The 23,588-nt window shown below is 40.6% G+C and overlaps 2 protein-coding genes across 6 annotated transcripts in view; one reads left to right on the top strand and one right to left on the bottom strand.

The window, feature by feature from the left end:
- The window catches only part of CCDC186 (coiled-coil domain containing 186), a 55,270-nt gene extending 37,868 nt beyond the window's left edge, over positions 1–17,402 (bottom strand). Inside the window, exons 1-3 of one of the 4 annotated variants that reach the window (XM_001118656.5) lie at positions 16,832–17,022; positions 15,971–16,095; positions 5,447–6,139 (exon numbers count right to left, since the gene is read on the bottom strand). In XM_001118656.5, the coding sequence (XP_001118656.2) occupies positions 5,447–6,078 (632 nt within the window). In that variant the 5' untranslated portion in view covers positions 6,079–6,139; positions 15,971–16,095; positions 16,832–17,022. 4 annotated transcript variants of the gene reach the window in all.
- A 4,343-nt stretch (positions 17,403–21,745) lies between these two features.
- The window catches only part of TDRD1 (tudor domain containing 1), a 50,309-nt gene continuing 48,466 nt past the window's right edge, over positions 21,746–23,588 (top strand). For both annotated transcript variants that reach the window (XM_077947556.1, XM_015148227.3), the window contains exon 1: positions 21,746–22,197. The gene's annotated coding sequence lies outside the window, so the exon portion shown is untranslated. The remainder of the gene's footprint in view (positions 22,198–23,588) is intronic.

A 23,588-nucleotide genomic window follows, 5' to 3' on the forward strand; every position in this document is an offset into this window, starting at 1 on the left:
ATAATTATTCATAATGTTAATAAATTAACATTCCTAAATAATCATTTTATAGTGAAACATAATACTTTGCAAAAGATTCTCTGGCTAATTAGGCTATTAACTTTTCCCTAGAAATATGAATATTTCAAATCAAAATATAATCAGATGAATGAAAAGCACACTCTTCCAAATGTATACCTTCGGGTATCTCAATTATGCACCAATCCTGCCAGCACTGACACTCTTCAAATAAGTGGTTCTCAACGACGGGCAATTTTGCCCTTCCAGGCAAATCTGTCTGAAGACATTTTTGGTTGTCATAACGCGTAGGGGCTGCTACTGGCATCTAGTGGATGGAGGCCAGGGATGCTGCTAAAAACATCCTACAATGCACAAGACAACTCCAACAAAGAATCTGGCCCCAAAGGGCCATACTGCTAAAGCTGAAAAGTCTTGCTTTAGATTTTAACTATTTTAATGATATTCTAATAGTTATAATGTACAGTCAACGTAAAACAGCAAAATAAAATCTAGGCAGAAATATCATCTTGAATTCCCCTAGAAAAATAGAAATAAAATCTCAAAAACTGCCTGCAAAGTGCTAAGATACCTAAGAAAGTTAACAGCAAGTACTTGAGGCCTTAGCTGTAACCTGACACTTATTGCACATTTGCTATTGGTTAAATTTATTTTTAGTTTAAAAAAGTGTATTATTTCATTTAGTATTCAAAATAAGTCTATGAAATTATTACTATCACTTCTGTTTTACAAATTAAAAAAAAAGGCCGGGCGCGGTGGCTCACGCCTGTAATCCCAGCACTTTGGGAGGCCGAGGCGGGCGGATCACAAGGTCAGGAGATCGAGACCACGGTGAAACCCCGTCTCTACTAAAAATACAAAAAATTAGCTGGGCGCGGTGGCGGGCGCCTGTAGTCCCAGCTACTCAGGAGGCTGAGGCAGGAGAATGGCGTAAACCCAGGAGGCGGAGCTTGCAGTGAGCCGAGATCGCGCCACTGCACTCCAGCCTGGGCGACAGAGCGAGACTCCGTCTCAAAAAAAAAACAAAAACAAAAAAAACAAACAAAAAAAACAAATTAAAAAAAAAAACTAATTAGGCATGATGGCTCACGCCACGAGTCCCAGGAGAGGCACTTTGATTCCAGGAGTTCCAGGCTGCAGTGAGCTCCACTGCACTCCTGCCTGGGCAACAGAATAAGACCCTTGTCTCTAAAAATAAAATATTAATAGCAAAACAAAACTGAAGCCTAAGACTTGTTCCAGGTCACACAGCTAGTAAGCAGTTGAACTCTGAATTTTGTTTTGGATCCAGGTATAGCACCAAAGCCCCAGGCCTTTCCACCTTCCACTTCGAAGATCACTCATTAACTCAACAAGTACTTACTCGGCATCTATTTTATGTGGGAAATATGTCAGCAAATAGCCCCTGCCCTGGTGGAACTTACATTCATTCTAGGGGATAAAATAAAAATAGACCCTAGATATATAACAAAATGTCAGCTGGTGATTAAGTCCTATTAAGAAAAATAAAGGAGAGCGAAAAGCCAGAGAGTGACTTGAGCTGCTATTTTAGATAAGTAGTCCAGACAGGCTTCTCTGAAAAGGTGACAGTTGAGCCTAGGAATACAGTGAGGAAACAATCATAAAAATGTTTGGAAAAAAGGCAAATACATGCATGCTTATTCAAGCCTTTTATGACACAGTGGTTTAACTTAGATCATTTATGTGAGGCATACTCACTGTGCTACACAAAACTGCTTGAGACACAAGAGTCCTGGCTATAGTTCACAAGCGAATAATAAAGGGAGGGGGAAGTGAAGAGCAGTGAATACTCAATTTGTTACTTATGTGCCAAATGCATATGCTATATACAAACAACTGTTCTTAATTAAGAATTTTGATCCCAGCACTTTGGGAGGCCGAGGCGGGCAGATCATGAGATCAAGAGATCGAGACCACCCTGGCAAACATGGTGAAACCCCGTCTCCACTAAAAATACAAAAATAAGCTGGGTATGGTAGCGCATGCCTGTAGTCCCAGCTACTCGGGAGGCTGAGGCAGGAGAATCGCTTGAACCTGGGAAGCGGAGGTTGCAGTGAGCCGAGATCCGCCACTGCACTCCAGCTTGGCAACAGAGCGAGACTCCGTCTGAAAGAAAAAAAAAAAAAAGAATTTTGGGCTGGTCACAGTGGTGCATGCCTATAATCTGGGAGGCCAGTGTGGGTGGATCGCTTGAGCTCTGGAGCTCCAGACTAGCCTGGGCGACATCATGAAACCCCATCTCTACAACAACAACAAAAAACAACACAAAAGTATTAGCTGAGCATAGTGATGCACACCTGTAGTCCCAGCTACTTGGGATGCTGAGGTGAGAGGACAAATTGAGCACAGGAGGTCGAGGCTGCAGTGAGCTGAGATCACACCCACTATACTCCAGCTTGGGAGAGAGAGAAAGACCCTATCTCAAAAAAAAAAAAGAACAATTTTGGGCCAGGCGCGGGGGCTCACGCCTGTAATCCCAGAAATTTGGGAGGCTGAGGCGGGTAGATCACTTGAGGTCAGGAGTTTGAGACCAGCCTGGCCAACATGGCGAAACCCTGTCTCTACTAAAAATACAAAAATTAGCTGGGTGTAGTGGTAGGCACCTGTAGTCCCAGCTACTTGGGAGCCTGAGGTGGGAGAATTGCTTGAATCCAGGAGGCAGAGGTTGCAGTGAGCTGCGGTGGCGCCACTGCACTCCAGCCTGTATGACAGAGCGCACCTCCACCTCAAAAAAAAAAAAAAAAAAAAAAAAAAAGAATTTGGTTGAAACCTTAGACAGTAATATTGATGTGTTCAAAAATCAAGGAACAGAAATAAAGAGAAGAATGGTGCTTGCGAGGGCACAGGGGGTGAGGGAAAAGGGTAGATGTTGGCCAAAGCCTACAGACTTTTCAGTTATAAAATGAGTAAGTCCTGGGGATCTAATATACTCCATGGTGATAACAGTTAATAACATCATATTGTACACTTGAAATTTGTTTAGACAGTAGATCTTAAATGTTCTCACTACACACACAAAGGTAACTGTGATGTGACAGATGTGTTAACTAACTTGATTGTGGTAATCATTTCACAATGTATATCAAATCATCACATTGTACTCTTTAAATATATACAATTTTTATCAGTTATATTTCAATAAAGCTGGGGCAAAAATGGGGGAATAGATGTATACACAAAGATATCTAGAAAGAGATGGATTCATGAAAATTTCAAAGAAAGTAAAAGGCAGTTTTCTTCATAGAAAATTAGATGAAGGAAAAAGTTAAGAAAAAAATCTAGTTGTTTTAGAGCTAACCTGAATCACACAGCATTTTATCTGGAATTTAAAACATTATGTGTATAACCAGAGATTAACCTCGATTTAAAATAACACCTGACATTTGTGTGATGTCCTAATGTCCACAAACAATTCCATCAGGTAAGTACTGTCACTCTCAGGTGAAAAAATCTTTCACTCAAAGAGGCTGACTTGGCCAAGACAACAGAGCTGGCAAATGCCAATGGGTATCTTCCAAATACCAGACATCAGAATTATGATTATTCTACTCACTTGTTCTGCCACTGTTCTGACAGGATGAAGCAAAAAAGAGAAACCAGTTTTCTACTCTATTTCTAGTATTTTCAGATACACTTAACAACTTATAACTGGCTCATTTCTAATAACTGTATTTTAAAAAGCTCTAAAGCCCCATTAACAAAGCTTAGATTTTAACTTTGCATTTGTTAGCATATGGCCTTGAACAAGTTACTTTTTATCTCTCTGTGCTTCTGGTAACTCACCTATACAATGGGGATAATAATACATGTCACACAGAGTTCTTGTGAAGAATCCATGAACTAATGTATGTAATACACCAGGCACATAATTATCAGCATATACACGTTTACCGCTATTATTATTAAATGTAAAACATCTTATAATTTATAAGATATATTTATAATTTATATATGAAAGTGGCAAGAGTCTAGATCTAAGTAAAGTGGGAAGAGGCATCAGAGATAATCTCAAGAGGAAGGTCTAAAAGAATAGGTACAGGCTGGGCGCGGTGGCTCAAGCCTGTAATCCCAGCACTTTGGGAGGCCGAGGCGGGCGGATCACAAGGTCAGGAGATCGAGACCACAGTGAAACCCCGTCTCTACTAAAAATACAAAAAATTAGCCGGGCGCGGTGGCGGGCGCCTGTAGTCCCAGCTACTCAGGAGGCTGAGGCAGGAGAATGGCGGGAACCCGGGAGGCGGAGCTTGCAGTGAGCCGAGATCGCGCCACTGCACTCCAGCCTGGGCAACAGCGTGAGACTCCGTCTCAAAAAAAAAAAAAAAAAAAAAAAAAAAAAAGAATAGGTACAGACTACAGGAAAATGAGAAAGTTACCCTATAAAATGCAAGAACAGCAGCAGCACTGATGGTTCAAGTACAAAAGCATATAGTTTATTCATATAATATAGTATTTCAGTAATGAATAGCAATAGCAGGGGGTAGTATTAAGAAGGGCCTTGGAGTACTTGCAAACCCAAGTTCACAGTAGCATTATTAACAACAGTCAAAAAGCAGAAGGAACCCAGATGTCCATTAATGGATGAATAAACAAAATGTGGTATATACATACAATGGAATATTATTCAGCTTTAAAAAGAAATGAAATTCTGGCATGTTACAACATGGATAAATGAGGACATCAGGCTAAGTGAAATAAGCCAGTCATGAAACGACAAGTATATGATTTCACCTACATGAGGTATCATGAGTAGTCAAACTCAGCAACAGAAAGTATAACGGTGGTTGCCAGGGGCTAAGAGAAAGTGGAAATAGTGTTGTTGCTTAACGAATACAGTGTTTCAGATTTGCAAAGTGAAAAAGTTCTGCAGACTGGTTGTCCAACAGTGTGAGTATATAATAACACTACTGAAATGTATACATAAAAATGGTTAAGATGGTAAATTTTAAACTATCATGAAAACAGAAGTTCACAAATCCAAAAGAAGTCTAAAAATATATTATTATTTACTGAATGACAATTATTCTGTTCTCTAAATTTTAATTTTTTAAACCAATGAATTTAGAATGGAGATTCTAAGAAAAAGTTTTGGAATTTTATGACTTGTCACTTCCTTTTGAGTTTCTCTTAGTTCTGACAATATTATACTTCTACATTCTTTCAAAAGTGAATTTGAGTTGTCTATAAAAATTTCTAGCACGTTAATACATTTATACTATTTAACATATTAGATATTTGAAAAACTCAACATTTGCTCACACATTCAGTAACTATACATTTATTGTGCAACTACTATGTGCATGATTCTAATGTGGAAGTAAAAATGGACAAAATGATATTTTCCTTTAAAGAATTCTATCTCGAATCCCTGTGGGGAAAAAAAAATAACCTAAAGGTATAAAAAACTTACTTTTTTATGATATGTTCCTGCTGCAAATATTTATCTTGCACACACTTTTCAAACAGAACTAATGCATGTTCTCCCTTATTCATTCCATTTGGTACTCGATGTTCTGCAAACTCCGTAGATAAGAGCTCAGATTCTATTTCTTCCAACAAATCCTCTGATGCTGAAACGCTCTTTATTTTTGAAATAAATTTCTTGGTGCAGTCTGTATCATAGGGGCTTTCTGAATAAGTCTTTTCATTAGCTGATTCTGGAAATGTAGATGACCTTAATTCCACTAATATTTGTGTTACTTTCTGTTCTGTTTCATTTGTTTTTGAAATCTGTTTAGCAAAATTTCCACTAGGAAAATCAGCTGTTTGTTCAGAATTTTCTAGGCCTATGTCTGTTTTGGCACAAGAATCCTCACCTCCACCATGATCTGGAATATAATTTTCCTGGGCTTCAATTCGATTATTATGCTCATTAGGTTGACATAAAGTTTTATCAGTGTTTAATGACAATAGTTTGGACTCATTTTCTAATTTGCTGCTTTCATCGCCAGAAAACAAGTTGCATGAGTCTTCCTTTAATTCACGTGTTTTCCCAACATTTTTATCAGAGGAAGCAGAGGCTATGTGGTCTGTCTCTGACATGCTGACTGGCACCAATTCACTTTGTAATTCTTCAAATCTGCTCCTGATCTTCGTTTTACATCTAAGAAATTGAAACATCAAAATTAAAAACCACTTTAAATCAAAACCCCATACAAGCTTGAACACCCTCTGTGATGTGGAATAACTAACACCACAAATTTTATCACTAATAATTCCTTTAAAAGCCTTTCCTTGAGAAAAAAGAAAAAGGACTAGGACAGCTAACCCAAGCTGGCTAGCTACAAGCAGTAAGGCCATTGCAAAGTCTGTCTTTCCTCCCTCAATTCAAACAACTTCAGTAATTAATTTCAGTTGTAGTCTGCCATTCTCCAATCATCCCCATAAGATGTTAGGTAAGGAGTAACGCTAGCAACTAGAAGATGAGTGCCAAAGAATGCTGAGAATTCCTTCAGCTCTGTAAAGAAAAAAAGACTACCTCATAAATCTGTAAGAAAACACTGGAGAAATAATACACCAATAAAAGCACTAGAAGAGAAATCACAAACCAAGATAACAAAACAATGCACATTAAAGCAGATAAAAATTTACTGAGAAGGAAACCTAAATAACAAGACACAACTATCTATAGCCCAGAGATCTAGATTTGAGCCATAATGAAGTCAGGGTATAAAGAATCCCCGGTAGAAATTAGTTTTCCATCCAGGCAGGAATTTATGAAGTACTATGGTGATTTTCAAACATTCTCTTCAGGAAAAAAACAATGTCCAGTACAAATAAAATGGAGCCCATATGCACTGCCTAGGTCAATAAAAACAATTTTAAAAATTAATTTGACAAAGTTAGACTATATGTATACACACACATATATACACATATATACACACACACACACACACATATATATATATTTTTGGGGGGACAGAGTCTCACTATTGTTGCCCAGGCTGGAGTGCAATGGTGAGATCTTGGCTCACTGCAACCTCTGCCTCCCAGGTTCCAGCAATTCTCCTGCCTCAGCCTCCTGAGTAGCTGAGACTACAGGGGCCCACCACTACGCCTGGCTAATTTTTTGTATTTTTAGTAAGAGAGGTCTCAAACTCCTGACCTCAGGTGATCCACCTGCCTTGGCCTCCCAAAGTGCTAGGAATACAGGGGTGAGCCACCACATCCAGCCTAGAATATATTTTTAAATTGCTTATGGAGGTTACTATTCTAGCCATTTTATGAAAATTAGTCATCTTCAAATATTATCCTACAACATATAATTATAAAATATTTCCACAATCTTGATTAAAAAAAATTGTTGACTTCTTTCGTCAGGTATCAACAAAGCATGTACAAGGTCATGAGTTACTGAAACCATGTGAGGTTAGATTAAAAAGTGGGCAGATCACAGTTTTGACAGAAATAACAGAGCAATAATTCCAGATGAGAGATACACTAATGGAAAATACCTCTAGTTTATACATGAGATATAAACTAATGGAAAACTAATGGAGAGATACACTAAATTTTTAAGTAACAAAACGTGTATGATTACATCAGGCTGGGATAAAGGTGGTTATCAGAGGATGATGAAAAGAGAGAGAGAAGACTGGTCAGGTAGACTCCATAAAAGGCTAAGCAGGAGTGAATTTTGTTAAGAACAAATCATGGTAAATCAGAATAGACTTGTATACTTAATTATAGTGCAGAGTTTCTAGCACATAGTGGGTTCTCAAATATTTGTTCAATTAAAACTTGTAAGCACAGAAATGGTAACACTAGTATTTGAGAAATATTAGTCTAGGAATCTCAAAAATGGGAGGAATAAGTGTAAGAAAGGAAAAGCAGACCAGCTTGTTAAATATGCTAATTTCTAGACTGCCCTCTGAGGCATCAATTAATAGAGCCATTGGCCTAAATACTCTACCTCTCTGTATAAATATGTTTCTGAACAATCAAATTATCATTATCTTGCTGCAGGTATTTTATAACCAAGCCAAAGTACACACTAGTATTAAAAGCTTGGTTTAGACAATAGAAAAAAAGGGAGTAAATAAAAGACCTCGTAAGTACTCTGCATTCCAAAATCTAGGACAAAATAAAATAATTCTCAGAGGCACTGCCACCTACATTACCTCACCCAAAGTAACTCACTTTAAGATATAACTTGTGGGCTGGGTGTGGTGGCTCACACCTGTAATCTCAGCACTTTGGGAGGCCAAGGCGGGCGGATCACGAGGTCAGGAGTTCAAGACCAGCCTAGCCAAGATGGTGAAACTCCCCCGTCTCTACTAAAAATACAAAAATTAGCTGGGTGTGGTGGCAGCCGCCTGTAATCCCAGCTACTCACAGGGCTGAGGCAGAGAACTGCTTGAACCCGAAAGGCAGAGGTTGCGGTGAGCCAAGATTGCGCCACTGCACTCCAGCCTGGGAGACAGAGCAAGACTCTGTCTCAAAAAACCAAAAAACAATTAGCAAGGCATGACAGTGGGTGCCTGTAATCCCAGCTACTCACAAGGCTGAGGCAGAAGAATTGCTTGAACCCAGAAGGTGGAGGGTGCAGTGGGCCGAGATCGTGCCATTGCACTCCAGCCTGGGCAACAGAGTGAGACACTTTGTCTCAAAAACAATAAAAAAATAATAAGGAGAAGGAGCACGTCTTTGAGTCAAATTACACCTCCTCATGCCAAGCAGCTGGGAACAGCTTCAACTTTTCTTCAGAGAAAACAATGAGTTTGTGACTTCATTTCTTTTATTTTAATGGCTAGAACCTGTCTTAATTTCTGGAATAAGTTTTTTGTAGTAGCCAAAAGTGGCGTAATAGTTACATCAGACGAAGAGATTCTTAAAAGGACTGCACTTCAGAAGAAAGTACAGAGGTTAGGAGTGTTTTACACTGTATGACTGGAGACCTAGTAAGGAAAAAATAAAACCATTTCATGTTTATACCCCAGATTTAAGATTCCTCAGTAAACCAGTTGTACTACTTTTCCATTCTTATCTCTCAACACATTCCTGAAATCCTGGCACTTCACTATACTTCACTAGCCCAACCAATCTAACTCAAAGATTCCCCCAATTTGCATATTAACATTTCAATGGCTTTGTTCTCAACTAGAATGTTCTTCCCTTAGGTCTATCTAAAGCCTATGTTTAAAGGACCAATTCTAACGTCACATCTTCCTCCAAATTTTCTCTCATCACAAGTACAAAAATAGTCTCTCAGGGTAAATTAAAAAACATTGCATTTATACTCATCAAGCACATAGAGCCTTTCTTGTGACCTTTTTGACGAGGCAGCTTTAGCCTTTTAATGATCTTTGTACTTGCATGAAGATGGAACCTCATTCTGAACTGAATCAAACTCTGAAGTCTCATGCAATATAATAGTAATAATATATCTAACAAACATGTTCTCTACTACATTTACATGCATTTTTGCAAATGCTCTTCAGTGGTTATAAAAATGAAGGTGGGGTCAACCGGGTTTACACAGTGATCTAGGGAGCAAACAGCATTCAGTGGATGGAAAACAGGTTGTAAGATGACAATGTGCAAGACAGTACAGAAAAACAAAAATGTGTCACCCTGCTGGATATTCATCTAGACTTAAAAAGCTGTTTATTTGGTTACCCAAGCTTAGAATCTGTTTTATATATCCTTCTCCTGTAAATTAAGGAAGACTCAGATTAACCTCAAAAGGCAAGTACTTTCTGTAACTTCTCTCAGCAATATGCTCATGACCTTTAGAAAATCATGTAAATTGGCATGTGATAACTACTTAGCTTGCAAGCTGTTGGTTTTTTTTTAATTTTAATTTTTGTAAAGACAGAGTCTCATTCTGTTGCCAGGCTGAGTGCAGTGGCACGATCTCGGCTCACTGCAACCTCCGACTCCCTGGTTCAAGTCATTCTCCTGCCTCAGCCTCCCAAATAGCTGAGATTACAGGCACAAGCCGCCATGCCCAGCTAATTTTTGTATTTTTAGTAAGATAGGGGGTTTTCACCATGTAGGCCAGGATGGTGTCTCTGGACCTCGTCATCCGCCCACCTCGGCCTTCCAAAGTGCTGGGATTACAGGCGTGAGCCACTGCACCTGGCCGCTTGCACACCTTCTGATGATGCTCAAATGAATACTGTTTGGCAGCCAAAGGAAAAGGAGGGGGTTAACAATGGTCTATGTGTATATATGCAACAAAGCCATCACCATAAATAGCTGCACAAGAATGGCAGCAGATGGGGGGGAAAAGCGATGAACTTGATTATGTCCACAATTAACCAGAAGAAAAACAGTTGGCTGAGTCCTCATGTAGGCCTCCAGTTGACAATACTGATGAAGGCCAATTTGGTTGCTATTCAAGTTTTTTGAGGGGAGAGGGGCATGGGGTAAAAGGGGAGCCGTCATCGAGGCTACTAAGGATAGAATGGCAGGTAGTAGACTAAAGGGGAAGGATGTAAAACAAGACATTCATTTGTAAGATTATTTTTAGAAGTGCTGGTACATCCGGGTTGCAGTGTGTAATCCCAACACCTTAGAAGGCTGATGTGGAAGGACTGATTGAGATCAGGAGTTTGAGACCAGCCTGAGCAACATAACAAGACCTCATCTCTACAAAAAAAAAATTTGTTAAAGTTAGCTGGGCATGGTGGCATGTACCTGTATTCCCAGCTACTCAGAAAGCTGAGGTGGGAGGATCACTTGAGTCCAGGAGTTCAAGGCTGCAATGAGCTATGATGGCACCACTGCACTCCAGCTTGAACAAGAGTGAGACTAGGTCTCTAAAAAAAAGAAGTGCTTGTACAAAGCAAATTTACACTCATATATATATATATAAAAATATATATATATAGTAATTACAATTATAGATTACAATACCTTTTAGCAACTCTTACTCATTAGAAGAAACTGTATTTAATACAGGACAGTCACAAAATTTCTTTTAACTCAAGTACCTTTTCTCCCCTAGAGTTGTTTCTGTTTCTGACACAGTACTACAGGACCAATTCACACTTCGAAAACATTTCAGTGGTGAGAACTGGTTTCGCTCTTACTGGAGCTCATCAGCTGTAGGCAACTGGTCAAGAAACAACTTTTACTTGCCTTCAAGTCAACCATTACCCACTTTGGAACTTATTTTTTAATGAAAGAACTCACATTTCTACAAAATTATTTTCACACAAGAACCATATAAATGAAAACACTGTCTTTTGGTTCCATTTCCTGTTTTTCTAATTAGCAGTATAAACAACAAAAAATTTAGGTTTATTTGATAAACTGCAAATATTGCCCCTATATATAACATCACTATTGTTTGTAAAATCTAAGATTGGTGTTCGAGGTATTTTTCAGACCCTGCATTTTGATGCCTGCTGGTGCCTGCCACCTGGACCACTAAACTGGCTCAACTGGTCTTGTAACTTGGCACAAGAAGACAGCTTCAACCCCCTATGAGTCATCCCCGACCCAACCAATTAGCATTCCCCATTCCCTAGCCCCCTGCCCACCAAATTATCCTTAAAAAACTCTAGTCTCCTAATTTTCAGGGAGATTGATTTGAGTAATTAACTTCTTATTACTACTTGGCTGGCGCTCTGCATTTATTAAACCTTCTCTATTGCAATACTGCTATCTCAGTAAACTGCCTCTATCTGTGCAGTAGGCAAGAACCTGTGAGGTGATTACAAACTCACACTCAGTAACAGGTTATCAAACAACTAGTCTCATACGAAGGTACTAAGAAACACATTTCCAAACTAGATGTTCATTTTTACCAAATACATATTGAACATCTATTAATATGTGCAGGCACTATTCTAAGTGTTGGGAACATGGCAGTGAATAAAACAGAAATCCTCATTTTATTCTCGTATTTTACTGCCAATAAACACTAAAGTATTATGAATTCTACAGTATTTAATGTTACAGTATTTTAACTTTAAGGTTTGCCAGGGCTCCATCAGAAGCTAAGAAAGAAATGTGTGTTTTAAGTCTATTAAGAGAAATCTGGCTTCATTCACAGACTATAAATTTTTAAATTATAAACTGCAGTACCATTCTTTTTTTTGAGATGGAGTCTCACTCTGTCACCCAGGCTGGAGGGCAGTGGTGCCATCTTGGCTCACTGCAACCTCCACCTCCTGGGTTCCAGCGATTCTCCCGCTCAGCCTCCCGAGTAGCTGAGATTACCGGGGTGTGCCACCACACCCAGTTAATTTCTGTATTTTTAGTAAGAGGTTTCACCATGTTGGCCAGGCTCTCTTGAACTCTTGACCTCAAGCGATCCGCCGGCCTCAGCCTCCCAAAGTGCTGGGAGTACAGGCATGAGCCACTGCGCCCAGCCCATACCATTCTTAAATAATACCAGCTGTATACTTCTCAAGTAATATCCATTAAGCAAACTGACCTTGAGACCACTCCTGTTCTTCAATATAATGGCTTACTGTCCTTTGTAGGAAAAGTATCTACATCAAAAGAGCTTTAATGTATTCTCCAAAAACACCTTGAAAGCAGCATAAACAAAAGAATAACATCTTTCTGACTAGTTCTATCAAGATTTTGATATTGCAATTAATGTCAGAACTAAAATCAAATCAAAAAAGCATCCACACAGTTCAATGTAACCTGCTCACAACCCCCAAATAACTGATTTTTGATAAATAATTAACTTTAAAAGACAAACTTTCTGGATAAAGCTAGCTAGCTATTTACTTATTTATTTATGTTTAGAAATAGGGTCTTATTTTGTCACTCAGGCTGGAATGCAGTGGCTCAATCATAGCTCACTGCAGCTTCAAACTTCTGGGCTCAAGCAATCATCCCACTTAAGCCTCCCAAGTAGATAAGACTACAGGTGCATGCCACCTTACCCAGTTAATATTTTTAACTTAGCTTTTTAAAAACAGAATAATAGGATGGAAAAGAACTTGTGTAAGAAACATGAAAATGTTGTTTCACGTGATGAAAATATCTGACACTTAAGTTTCATACAAGGTGAATTTATGCAGATAAAATTCTGCTTTTAAAAGATAAAAACCGAGGGGGCTATTTGAAAAAACACCGTAAGCTCCACAAAAAGGAAGAAATGATTTTTAAAGTAGTCACATCCTATTAAGCTTTTGGGTAAAATTTAATTTTTTATTTTATTATTAGAGATAGAGTCTTGCTCTGTCACCCAGGTTGGAGTGCAGTCAGAGGTCACTGCAGCCTCAAATTCCTGGGCTCAACTGATCCTCCCACCTCAGGCTCCTAAGAAGCTGGGACTACAGGTACATGCCGCCAAACCCAGCTAATTTTTAAAAATGTTTTGTAGAGATGGAGTCTTGCTATGTTGCCCAGGGTGATCTCAAACTACTGGCATCAAGCAATCTTTTCACCTTAACCCCCCAAAAGTGCTGGGATTACAGATGTGAGCCACCATGGTTGGCACAAATTTAACTGTAATATACTGAATTTCCTTTAAGTGAAACATAGCACTAGAGTAAGAAAGTTTCCTTTAGTTCACCAGTTTGAAAAGTTTGTTTTATGAGACCACGGTTATTTATCCCTGTGGGGGTATGTTTAGCTTTACACCCAAGGCGCAAGGCAAGAACTTTATGATATATGCATTATATCACACACAGACACACACAAAAAGATGTTCTCTAAAGAACAGAATGGAGCAATAGAAGGGGGAAGACCCCCAAACTCCACCAACTCCCAAATAGTACCAAATCCTGTGATAGGTTAACAGCACAAAGAGAAATTATGGTCCATCAAAATTCCATGAAAAAGAGGGTCAGTGGCTACATCATGGTTCACATTGTCAAGTTACGCCATATATGTCATATCAGCTCAGTAATTTTACATATCTCCTATAAATACTTTAAAATACTAAAGCAGAAAGTTATCAGAAATAATTGCCTACTAATATAGAAATCTAATTTGAAGACTGCACTTGCACTTCAATGAGTCGAAGAAAACACGAAAAGTATTATCAGCTAATTTTCTTCCAAATCTGAAAACGAATAAAGGTAAAAAAAAAAAAATCTGTTCCTTTTTCAAAAAGGAAGGCTCTCAAGCCTTCCTTTACAGGTGGCTCACACCCGTAATCCCAGCACTTTGGGAGGCCGAGATGGGAGGATGAAATGAGGCCAAGAATTAAGAGACCAGCCTGGGAAACACAGCAAGACCTGGTCTATAAAAAATAATAATATATATTTTTTAATTAAAAAGATTAGCATGGTGGCCTGTGCCTTTTGTCCTAGATACTCAGGAGGCTAAGGCAAGAGGATTGCTTGAGCCCAGGTCAAGGCTACAGTGAATTATGACCATACCACTATACCCCAGCCTGGGTGACAGATTGAGATCTTGTCTCAAAAAACTAAACAAAACGAAGGCTAACATCTTTTAAAAAAATTTTTTTCAAGTTAAAAGCCTGCATTATATTAAAAAGTTTGGGTTAATGTTTAAATTTTGAAACCACCTTTGGCCAGGGTTGGTTAATTTGGTGTGCTCTAGTTTATTAAAAACATGAACTGATAGTCTACTTAACTGTAGTTAAGTGTGGTACACATTACATAGTCTACATAATCCTACAACCATCAGTTCATGTGTCTTAATGATAGACAAATGTTAATAAACTCACAATCCAATCAAAACTATGCTGGGGCTGATTTCCACTTTGTGTCTACTATCCCTTCATCTCAGTATTTGCCCTTTTTTTTTTTACTTTTTAGCCCAAATACATTTTTAAAATCTCAGTAGCTAAGAAAGTTCAAAGCAGTTTGAAACAATAGATTAAATTATCTATGCTCTCACTGCTGCCCCTAAAATGAATACTAAGTATAACATTTGCAATACTGTAAACTCTATGATATGTTTATGAGAAACTGAAGAACCAGCTTTAGTTATTTTAAGGTAGAGATAAAAGAAAAACCTAAGTTTTACTAAAGTAAAAAAAAAATTTCAGAGTAAGGATTCTTATTTTAACACGAAACTGTTGCATGAATTTGAGAAACTAGTGCAGATTACTAGTCCTTCTTCAAAGGGAAAGATTATTTTCTAAATCTCCAAATAAAGCTGCTTTGTGCTTCAACCTACTGTCTCTTCCCTAGAGTCAGTATACTGCAACGCTTTTATCTTCACTCCGTGATGTCAGCATAAAGCTGCAAATAGATGTTTCTAAACTGAACATACTAAGCAATCATCATCAGCTATGCTGTCACCGCATAGCATTAAAGAACAACTCTTTAGTTTATGGGTGAAAGAACTAAAAGGTCAGAGTGGTCACTGTGATACACACCAGTCAACCCTTTCCGTTAGCAATAAAGAGGACTCAAAAGCCAATGACACACTATGCAATCTCCACTGTTTAAAGAAACCTTAAGTTTATATGCAGTTATTCTCAATTTAACAGGGCCTTTAAAAAAATAAACACAATCTATGCATTTCCAGGGAGAATCTTCAGTAATTATACGTTTGCCTATTATGCTGTAAAAAGAAGTTTTAATTCTTAATACTGAAAGATTCGTGATCTAATATCTTCACTGAATTAAAAATAACATGAAAAGACCAAAAATAAAACAGAAAAATGAACCTGGCCAATCACTACTGTTTTTTTTGTGTGTAATGTTGGAAAAATAATTGAAGTTACACAGGGAACAGTGTACATTACACACAGAGATAGTTCAGTTTCACTATCAATCTCTCTAGAACCTGAATCCTTCCCACGAGATTAACACTTAGGTAAATATTAAGGTGTAGTTAGTCGCTGAGAAAGCCACACCTACCTATTTAGCATACCTAGATAATAGCAGATTAATTTCTTCTGAATGACTACCACCCCACCTCCTGAAACTCTAATTTACTGCACACATTAGAAGACAACACCTGGCCTATCGTTTTGGAAGAAACAAAAAGCTGGGCATCAAAGGAACATGACACACATGCAGAGAAAACGGCCAAGTACCTGGGACTGTACTGCGTATTTTTACTATATTCTCTCTTCTGATTCCCATAGGTAACAAGATTATCAAGTGAAAGAAGTAGGATTCTAATCCAGATGTTCTGACTCCAAATCCAGGACTTTTTCCTCTAAACAAAATCAAGACGGGAATATTAGCTGAAGTTGTTAAACTGTTAACAGCTAAGCAATAATCACACCTGCACTGTTTCCCAAGATTGCTACTTTAGGGACTCGGGGAAGTGTTTCCGTTTTGTTTTTACCATTTTTCACTACTGATGGAGACATAAATTTGAAACCCCGTCCTTACCAATCAAGGTTTATGAAATGCCTTGATGTCCTTGAAAGACCACATAAAGAACAGTATCCACACTCCAAAGAATCATTTCTAAGGAACTTAGAATCACAGTAATGGAAGTGTTTGGAAGAGGGTAACAAGTCATCACAACAGTAAACATAGAACACCCACATATGGTCAACTCCAGACGAAAAGCGAAATCGGCGACTGAGTCTAGGAAAGATTCTCGAGCAGGTGGGGCTTGGCTGCAGTTCACACGCAGCCCAGGCAAAGGGCTCGAATTCAGACGCTCTCGAGGCATAGCCCCCACAACCCCCGCTGACCCCTCTTCGCCACCTCCAAGGTCCCGGAACCGAAGGAGGAAGGCAGAGAGAGGAAGGGGCTTGAAACTCGTTCCCCAGCCCTCCCCTTCCTCCATGCCCTCGAAGGAGCCCGGCGGGCAGCCGGTTCGACCAAGCCCTCGCCCTCGCCCCCGCCCTGGGACCTGAGGAAGGAGCGGAAGGCTGGCAGCCCCACCGCACCGCGACCGCGACTCCCCGGTCTGCCCCGAGCGCCCCTCAGACACTCACCCCACTTCTCCAAGCCTCAGGCCACACCCTAACGAGGCTGCTGGAGCTGTGGCTCAGGGGCCAACTTTTCCATAACGGGGTCCGACCAGTCAAGAGTGGGAGGAAAAGACCGCGGTGAGAAACAGCCGACGCCTCACTCCCTCAGCCGCGGTTTCCCCAAGCCCCTGCGGAGCTGACACATCAACAAAGATGGCGGCGACGCTGAAGCCGGCCCGGTTACAGCTGAGGGGGCGGGGGCTCCCTGGAGGAACCAATCAACGCAGCGCGGGCGGGGTGACGCGGCACACCTTGAGGTCCTGGGTAACCTGTCTGCAGTAGGCGGGGCCGGCGGGGCTCACCTCCCACCTCGCCGCCCGGGAGGCCCCGCCCCGCACTCAACCGGGCTGGGCACCCACGCCCCCGCGACCTGGAAAGCCGACTCTCCTGCCCCTTGGTATTGTCCTTCCTCTTACGCTCCTCCCGAGCCACGCAGGTTGTTTCTTTCCGCAGGACGCTCTTGTTGGCTATTACTCCTCCTCACCCTTTGGCCTGCATGAGTCAGGGACATAAAGCAATTAAAGAGAATTTGAAATTGGTGGCTTCCCGGCTCTGGTGTGTAAACCTTGCACCTTACGTGGGCGGAATCGGCTGGAGCAGGCTACCTGCCAGGTCGACGATTCAGCCCTGGGGGAGACCTCGGGGGGTTCCACAAGAGCGCGTTCGTGTCTTCAGCGTGGCGCTGCTACCATTGTTTAATAATAAACTGCTGGTGCCTTCGTCTCTGGCTCCGGACTGAGCGCACGGATGGTAGGAAGTGTCCTCTCGCGGCTGGGTAACCTGGCACGCAGCATGGCAACAAAAAGTGTATTGGGTACAATTGCCTCCCCGGAGCCAGAGAAGGAAGGTCAGCAGTTCAGTCTCTGGAGGTTTTGCAAACCTCCTCAGTCCGGAGAAACAGTGTTCTTTGGTTTAGGACTTACACACATCACATGAATGAAAATAGCTAATTCAGACGATTCTGCAATGTAAGAGTTTGTAAAGCAAAACTTACTACTGCTCTGTTAAATTTCTTCGATACTGTTGGCAAAACACACACACGGAGGTGTAATGGCACCTCACTCCTTAAATGAAGGTACTACATTGAATGAAGCACATTTTGCAGTTAAAGTGTCTTGTCACAGAAAATGAATGATTTGACTTTAAAACAAATCGACCAAACCTTCCTAGGGAGACATTAATCCAAGGGGAAAAAACTGAAGAAATCTTAAGCTGTTTTCAGTACTCGTCAGTAATAACATTGGTATTGCTACTTCTGAATATTCATGAATTTATAATTAGTATAAAGTATCTTTGTGAACCAAGTTTTTCACTATAAAAGATACACAAATATAAACCAAAGACATTACATTAAAATTCTGCAATCCTATATTTGAATTTACAAAAATGAGAATTAACTCATGGTACATTTTTTTCATGAAAAAAAGGTGTGTCCACTGAAAACTCCTAGAACAGTGACCAACCCATTGCACACTCCTGTTCTCCAGATTATGATCTCTAAATAGCATTTCCCAGAAAAAGTTACTTTGGCTCCTCTTGGAGGTTAAGTGCTGATTCTCAGTAGGGGCAAGAAATATGCAAGATAGCCTAGGACATGTTGGTTGTAGCAGAAAGCAAGGAAGAAAGCAAAGATAACATGAACTGTGCCCAAAAGACTCAGAAGGCAGTTCAAAGATGCTGCAACTTCTCAAACAGGACAAATTTAGTATTCAAAAATGATAACAGCAATGGGTTACACATTCTGTAAAAAATCAGTGAGTGCATTTATTTTTTTTTAATGTCATTGACCCTCTTGGAAAGATGCCAACGAGTCATTACAATCTGAGAACTGATAAAGGTAAAGAATCAAGCATTCATCCTACCTTTCCTGCTGCAAACTGAATGTCAATGAGATAGTCAATGTGGGGAAGTTCTTCTCTATAGAACTCCATGTACTAATTGCAGAAAGAAAGATAGATGATCACCATTTTGCAAACCCTGACAAACTTATGGATCTAGGTAATGATCATCTGTGAATCTAGAACCATTAGATGAAAAAATGATAGGAAGCTTCGCATTGTAATGGATGGATGGGGCTGACACCACTTGAACCTACTAAATCAATCTTAATATCCTCCAAAGTGAAACCACTACATACTGTGTATTTTCTGAAATGCTGCAATAGAGAATCACACCACCACCTGTGACGTATTCCTGCCAGGGGGATGCAATCAACAAAATTGAATGGGGGAAAAGAAAAAAACAAAACAAAACAAAACCTCTGCAGTTACTGTAATAAATAAATTGCAAGAGAAGTACAGGATTGAAAGAGAAACCCCTTTTAAAAATAAATCACTGAGTGCAAATACAGGATGTTTTGATCCTGATTTGAACATATCAACAATTTAACACTTGAATGGCTGGGTGTGGTGGCTCACACCTCTAATCCTAGCACTTTGGGAGGCCAAGGTGGGCTGCTTGAGCTCAGGAGTTTGAGACCAGCTTGGGCAACACAGTGGGATCCGATCTCTAAAAAGAAAATTAAAAAATAACATTTGAGGTATCTGGAAATGTTTAGTATTAATTTTATGATATTAAGAAATTATGACCAGGCACTATGGCTCACACCTGTAATCCCAGCTACTGAGGCAGGGTGATAGCTTGAGTCCAGCAGTTCAAGTCTGCAGTGAGCTATGACTGTGCCACTATAGTCTGGGAGCAAGACCCTGTCAGAGAGAAAGGAAAGGACAGGAAAGGAGAAAAAGGAGAAAGGAAAGGAAAGCAAGAGAAATTACTGTTTTTAAAGTTGGGATAAGTTTTGGTGATGTTACTTAAAAGTGGTAATCTCAAAGACACCCATTTACAATATTTTTGGATGAAAAGGATACAATATCCCAGAAAGTAATAAAGTGCTTAACAAATAAAATACCACCTGATGATAGCATGTGAAAGAACACAAACCAACCGAAAGAGCTCCCTGTGGCCAAAGCTGGAAAAATCTGAGCAAGGAAATACAGTAGTATTGGATTATAAAAGTATAAAATAAATATCCATGAGTCCATTATTAAATTAGTAAATGGAGAAGAGACAAATCTCCCGTGCAGAAGAATTTCAAATAATTTCTGTAGATACTGCACCCTCAAAGAGGGACAACATAACTCCCTACTCCTTAAATGTGGGCTTCAAATAATAGCTTCCTTCCAAAGTGTATAGTATGAAAAGGGTAGGGGAAAAAAAGAATATAGTAGAAAGACCTAACAAACACTACCACAGTCAGATGACTAAGTCCTACATCAATTGTCATAATCATATTCATAGGATGTACGCTTGATATGATGCAATAAAAATGGCATTTTTACCTCTGTGATCTTCCTTCCAATAACCCATAACTCCTTTCTCTACCAGCAGAAAAACATCAGATAAATTCCAAAAGTAGGGCATCCTACAAAATGCCTGACAGTACTCCTGGAAGCTTGACGTCAGGGTCATCAAAACAAAAAGTCTAAGGAAGTCGCATGGCCAAGAAGAGCCTAAGGGTCTATGAAAACTAAATGAAATATGATATCCTGATGAGATCTTGCATCAGAAAAGAGACAGTAGGTAAAAACTAAGGAAATCAAAATGGTGGACTTTAATTAATAATGTATCAATGTTGATTCCTTAATTGTAACAAATGTATCATGCTAATAGACCATGCTAATAATAGGGGAAATGATGTGACTTCTGTCAGAACTTTGTCCAGCACTTTCCTTTCTTTTTCTTTCTTTTTTTTTTTTTTTTTGAGATAGAGTCTCGCTCTGCTGCCCAGGCTGGAGTGCAGTGGCATGATCTCTGCTTGCTGAAACCTCCGCCTCCCAGGTTCAGGCGATTCTCCTGCCTTAGTCTCCCAAATAGCTGGGATTACAGGCACCCGCCATGACACCCGGCTAATTTAAAAAAAAAAATTTTTTTTTTTTTTAGTGGAGACGGGGTTTCACCATGTTGGTCAGGCTGGTCTCGAACTCCTGACCTCAAGTGATCTGCCCGCCTCGGCCTCCCAAAGTGCTGGGATTACAGGCGTGAGCCACCACGCCCAGCCAGCACTTTAATTTCACTATTCTGTAAATCTGAAACTGCTCTAAAAAAATAAAATGTATTAAAAATGTATATCAACTAAAGAAAAAAAATCAGGCTTTTAAATAATTGAAGTTAGTTTTATTCAGAGTCTTACGGAGGACTGCAACCAGGGAGATCCCAGAAAATTTCTGTTAAACTACTCCAAAGCAGTGTGTCAGCACACTTGAAATATTAGGTGGTAGAGGTTATGCCCAGGGGTTACATTAAAAGTGCCCAGAAGCTATATAAGATAAAAATCTCTTCAAAGTTTGGGTGCGAGAGTAAGTCTAGGCATCATCATTAATCCTATCCGTTATGTACAGAAAAAGGCAAAGGCTAGATCTCTGAATTTATCTTTTCTAAAAATGCAGTGATTCTGAGAGGTGGGAACCTGAGTTCCATCCTGCTTACGCACTCTTCAAGGGATTCTTCTGGAGGGCTGAGAAGTTACTAAGTCAGGCGGTCTGAAATCATGCTGACAAACACAATGAACAAAGCTTTTTCACAGTGAGGGAGAACTATGCTGGGGGCCAGAAGCGGACGTTTGCTACTTTGTCTCACATTTACAATTCTCGGATTTGCTTCAAAACATTGCCGGAAGAGTGCTTGGGGTGCAGATGTAGACAAGATTAACCATGAATTGATAAGGTAGAAACTAGATGACAGGTACACAAGGGTTCCCTTCCTATGAAATTGTTAGGAAAGTTCCATAGCAAAAAAAAAAAAAAAAAAAACAAAACACCTTGTATTTAAGTAACACCAACAGGTATAAACACATGCCCTCAGTCGGGAAGAAAAGAAAAAAAGTAGCACGTGTGTGTTTAACTTCTAAGACCAGGCAGAGGCAGTTGATTTGGAAAACCTTGGAAGACTTTTAAGTGGGTACGGCGACCCAAGTGACCTTCAAGGGGACAAAGTCTGCATCTTTGCGCCCAAAATTTGCCGAAGACGTTGCCAGAGACATCTTTTTAGAAGAAGCTAGAAGAAAATAAAGTTTCTGCAAAGGAACTTTTTGAGCCTGCAACTAGAGCACAAGCCGCTTCCGGGGAAGGCGGAGGGAGCACGTGGGCACATTGAGTTGCACGTGGACGCGGAGTGCGCAGGCGTGCGCCGGGGCCAGGAAGGCGCAGTCGGGATTGGAGGCGAGGGGAGTGCCGGGCGCATCCCAGGCGGCGGGGCTCTCAGCATAGGCAGTCGCCACCACCGCCAGGCCGCAGAGACAGGTTCGGGTCCGCGGTCCTCTTGCCCCTTTCCAGGTCAGGATTCCCAGGCGTAAAGGGGAGGGAGAGAGCCTGCATGAAGGGGAAGGGAGGGGACTTCGGTCGTTGAGGGCCAGACGTTGGGCGCTGGACGTTGAGGTTGGGCGTTGAGCGGGTACAAGGGGCCTGGAAGTGGAGAGAGGAGACTTGGAACCTTGGCTGCGAAGGGCAGGTCTAAAGTTGGAGGGTTTGGTGTGGGAGGATTCTCTATGAGTTTGGAAATAGCACTTCCGGGCATCACTCCTTCAAATGCAAACGTTCACCTTCTCTCTAAGAGAAACTTGCATGTGGATTCACTGCCTTCGTTTGACTAAAAACTGCGATACAGACAATATTAACACTAGACTTTCTTTTCCCCACTTTCCTCCTATAGGAAAGGAAGATGCGCTAGGGCATTCACTTAGATGTGGGTCAGCTGGCGCTGGTTTGTTTAAGGAGTGCCTGCTGTGTGCCAATAGCTTTTCTGGGCCCTAGGGTCCTTGCTATAAATAACGTTAGCCCTGCTGGGCCTCTGAACTAAGGGAACTGATGCTTCCAGCTCCCTTAGTGAAGCAGCACGGTGCTGTGTGCTAAAATCCAAGGCCGTGGAGGCTGACCTGCGTTTTCATCTAAACTGTGTAAGGTGCTGGCCCTGAGGGGTTTGGTAAGTTATTCCAGCTTCCCACGTCTCCCTTGTTTATCTGTAGGAATAACGAAATAAAAATACTTTAGTCCTCAAATTATTTTCATCTTAAACCTGCAAGCTGGTTCCACAGGAATGGAAGAAATTTTGTGCTTGTAGGAGTGGTATAAAAGTAAAGCAGAAATAATAGCTGCCCTTCGAGCCCTTGAAGTACTAGCCAAGTGATTTACTTCGTCTCTCATTTAATCCTCGTGATTAGGATTTATGAGGAAGTTAACTACTGCACTCCGCATTTTCCAGTCGCTGAATCCTAGAAAGATGAAGTGATTTGCCCAAGATAGTGTGGCTAAATGAGGAAGACGAGACTTATCTGGCTAACTTCAGAGCTCATGCTTTACTGAACCATTGCGTTTTGTCTCTTCAAAGCCGGGGTGTTTTTTGTTGCTGCTGCTGCTACTGTTGTTGTTTTTGAGACGGAGTTTCACTCTTGTTGCCCAGGTTGGAGTGCAATGGCACAATCCCGGCTCACTGCAACCTCCGCCTCCTGGGTTCAAGCGATTCTCCAGCCTCAGCCTCCCGAGTAGCTGGGATTACAGGTACCAGCCACCATGCCCTGCTACTTTTTGTATTTTTAGTAGAGACAGCGTTTCACCATGTTGGCCAGGCTGGTCTCAAACTCCTCAGCTCAGGTGATTCACCCACTTCAGCCTTTAAAGTGCTGGGATTACAGGCGCGAGCTACGGCGTCCAGCCAAAACCGGAGTGTT

Source organism: Macaca mulatta, chromosome 9 (genome assembly GCF_049350105.2).
Source record: "Macaca mulatta isolate MMU2019108-1 chromosome 9, T2T-MMU8v2.0, whole genome shotgun sequence".
NCBI classification, from domain to species: domain Eukaryota; kingdom Metazoa; phylum Chordata; class Mammalia; order Primates; family Cercopithecidae; genus Macaca; species Macaca mulatta.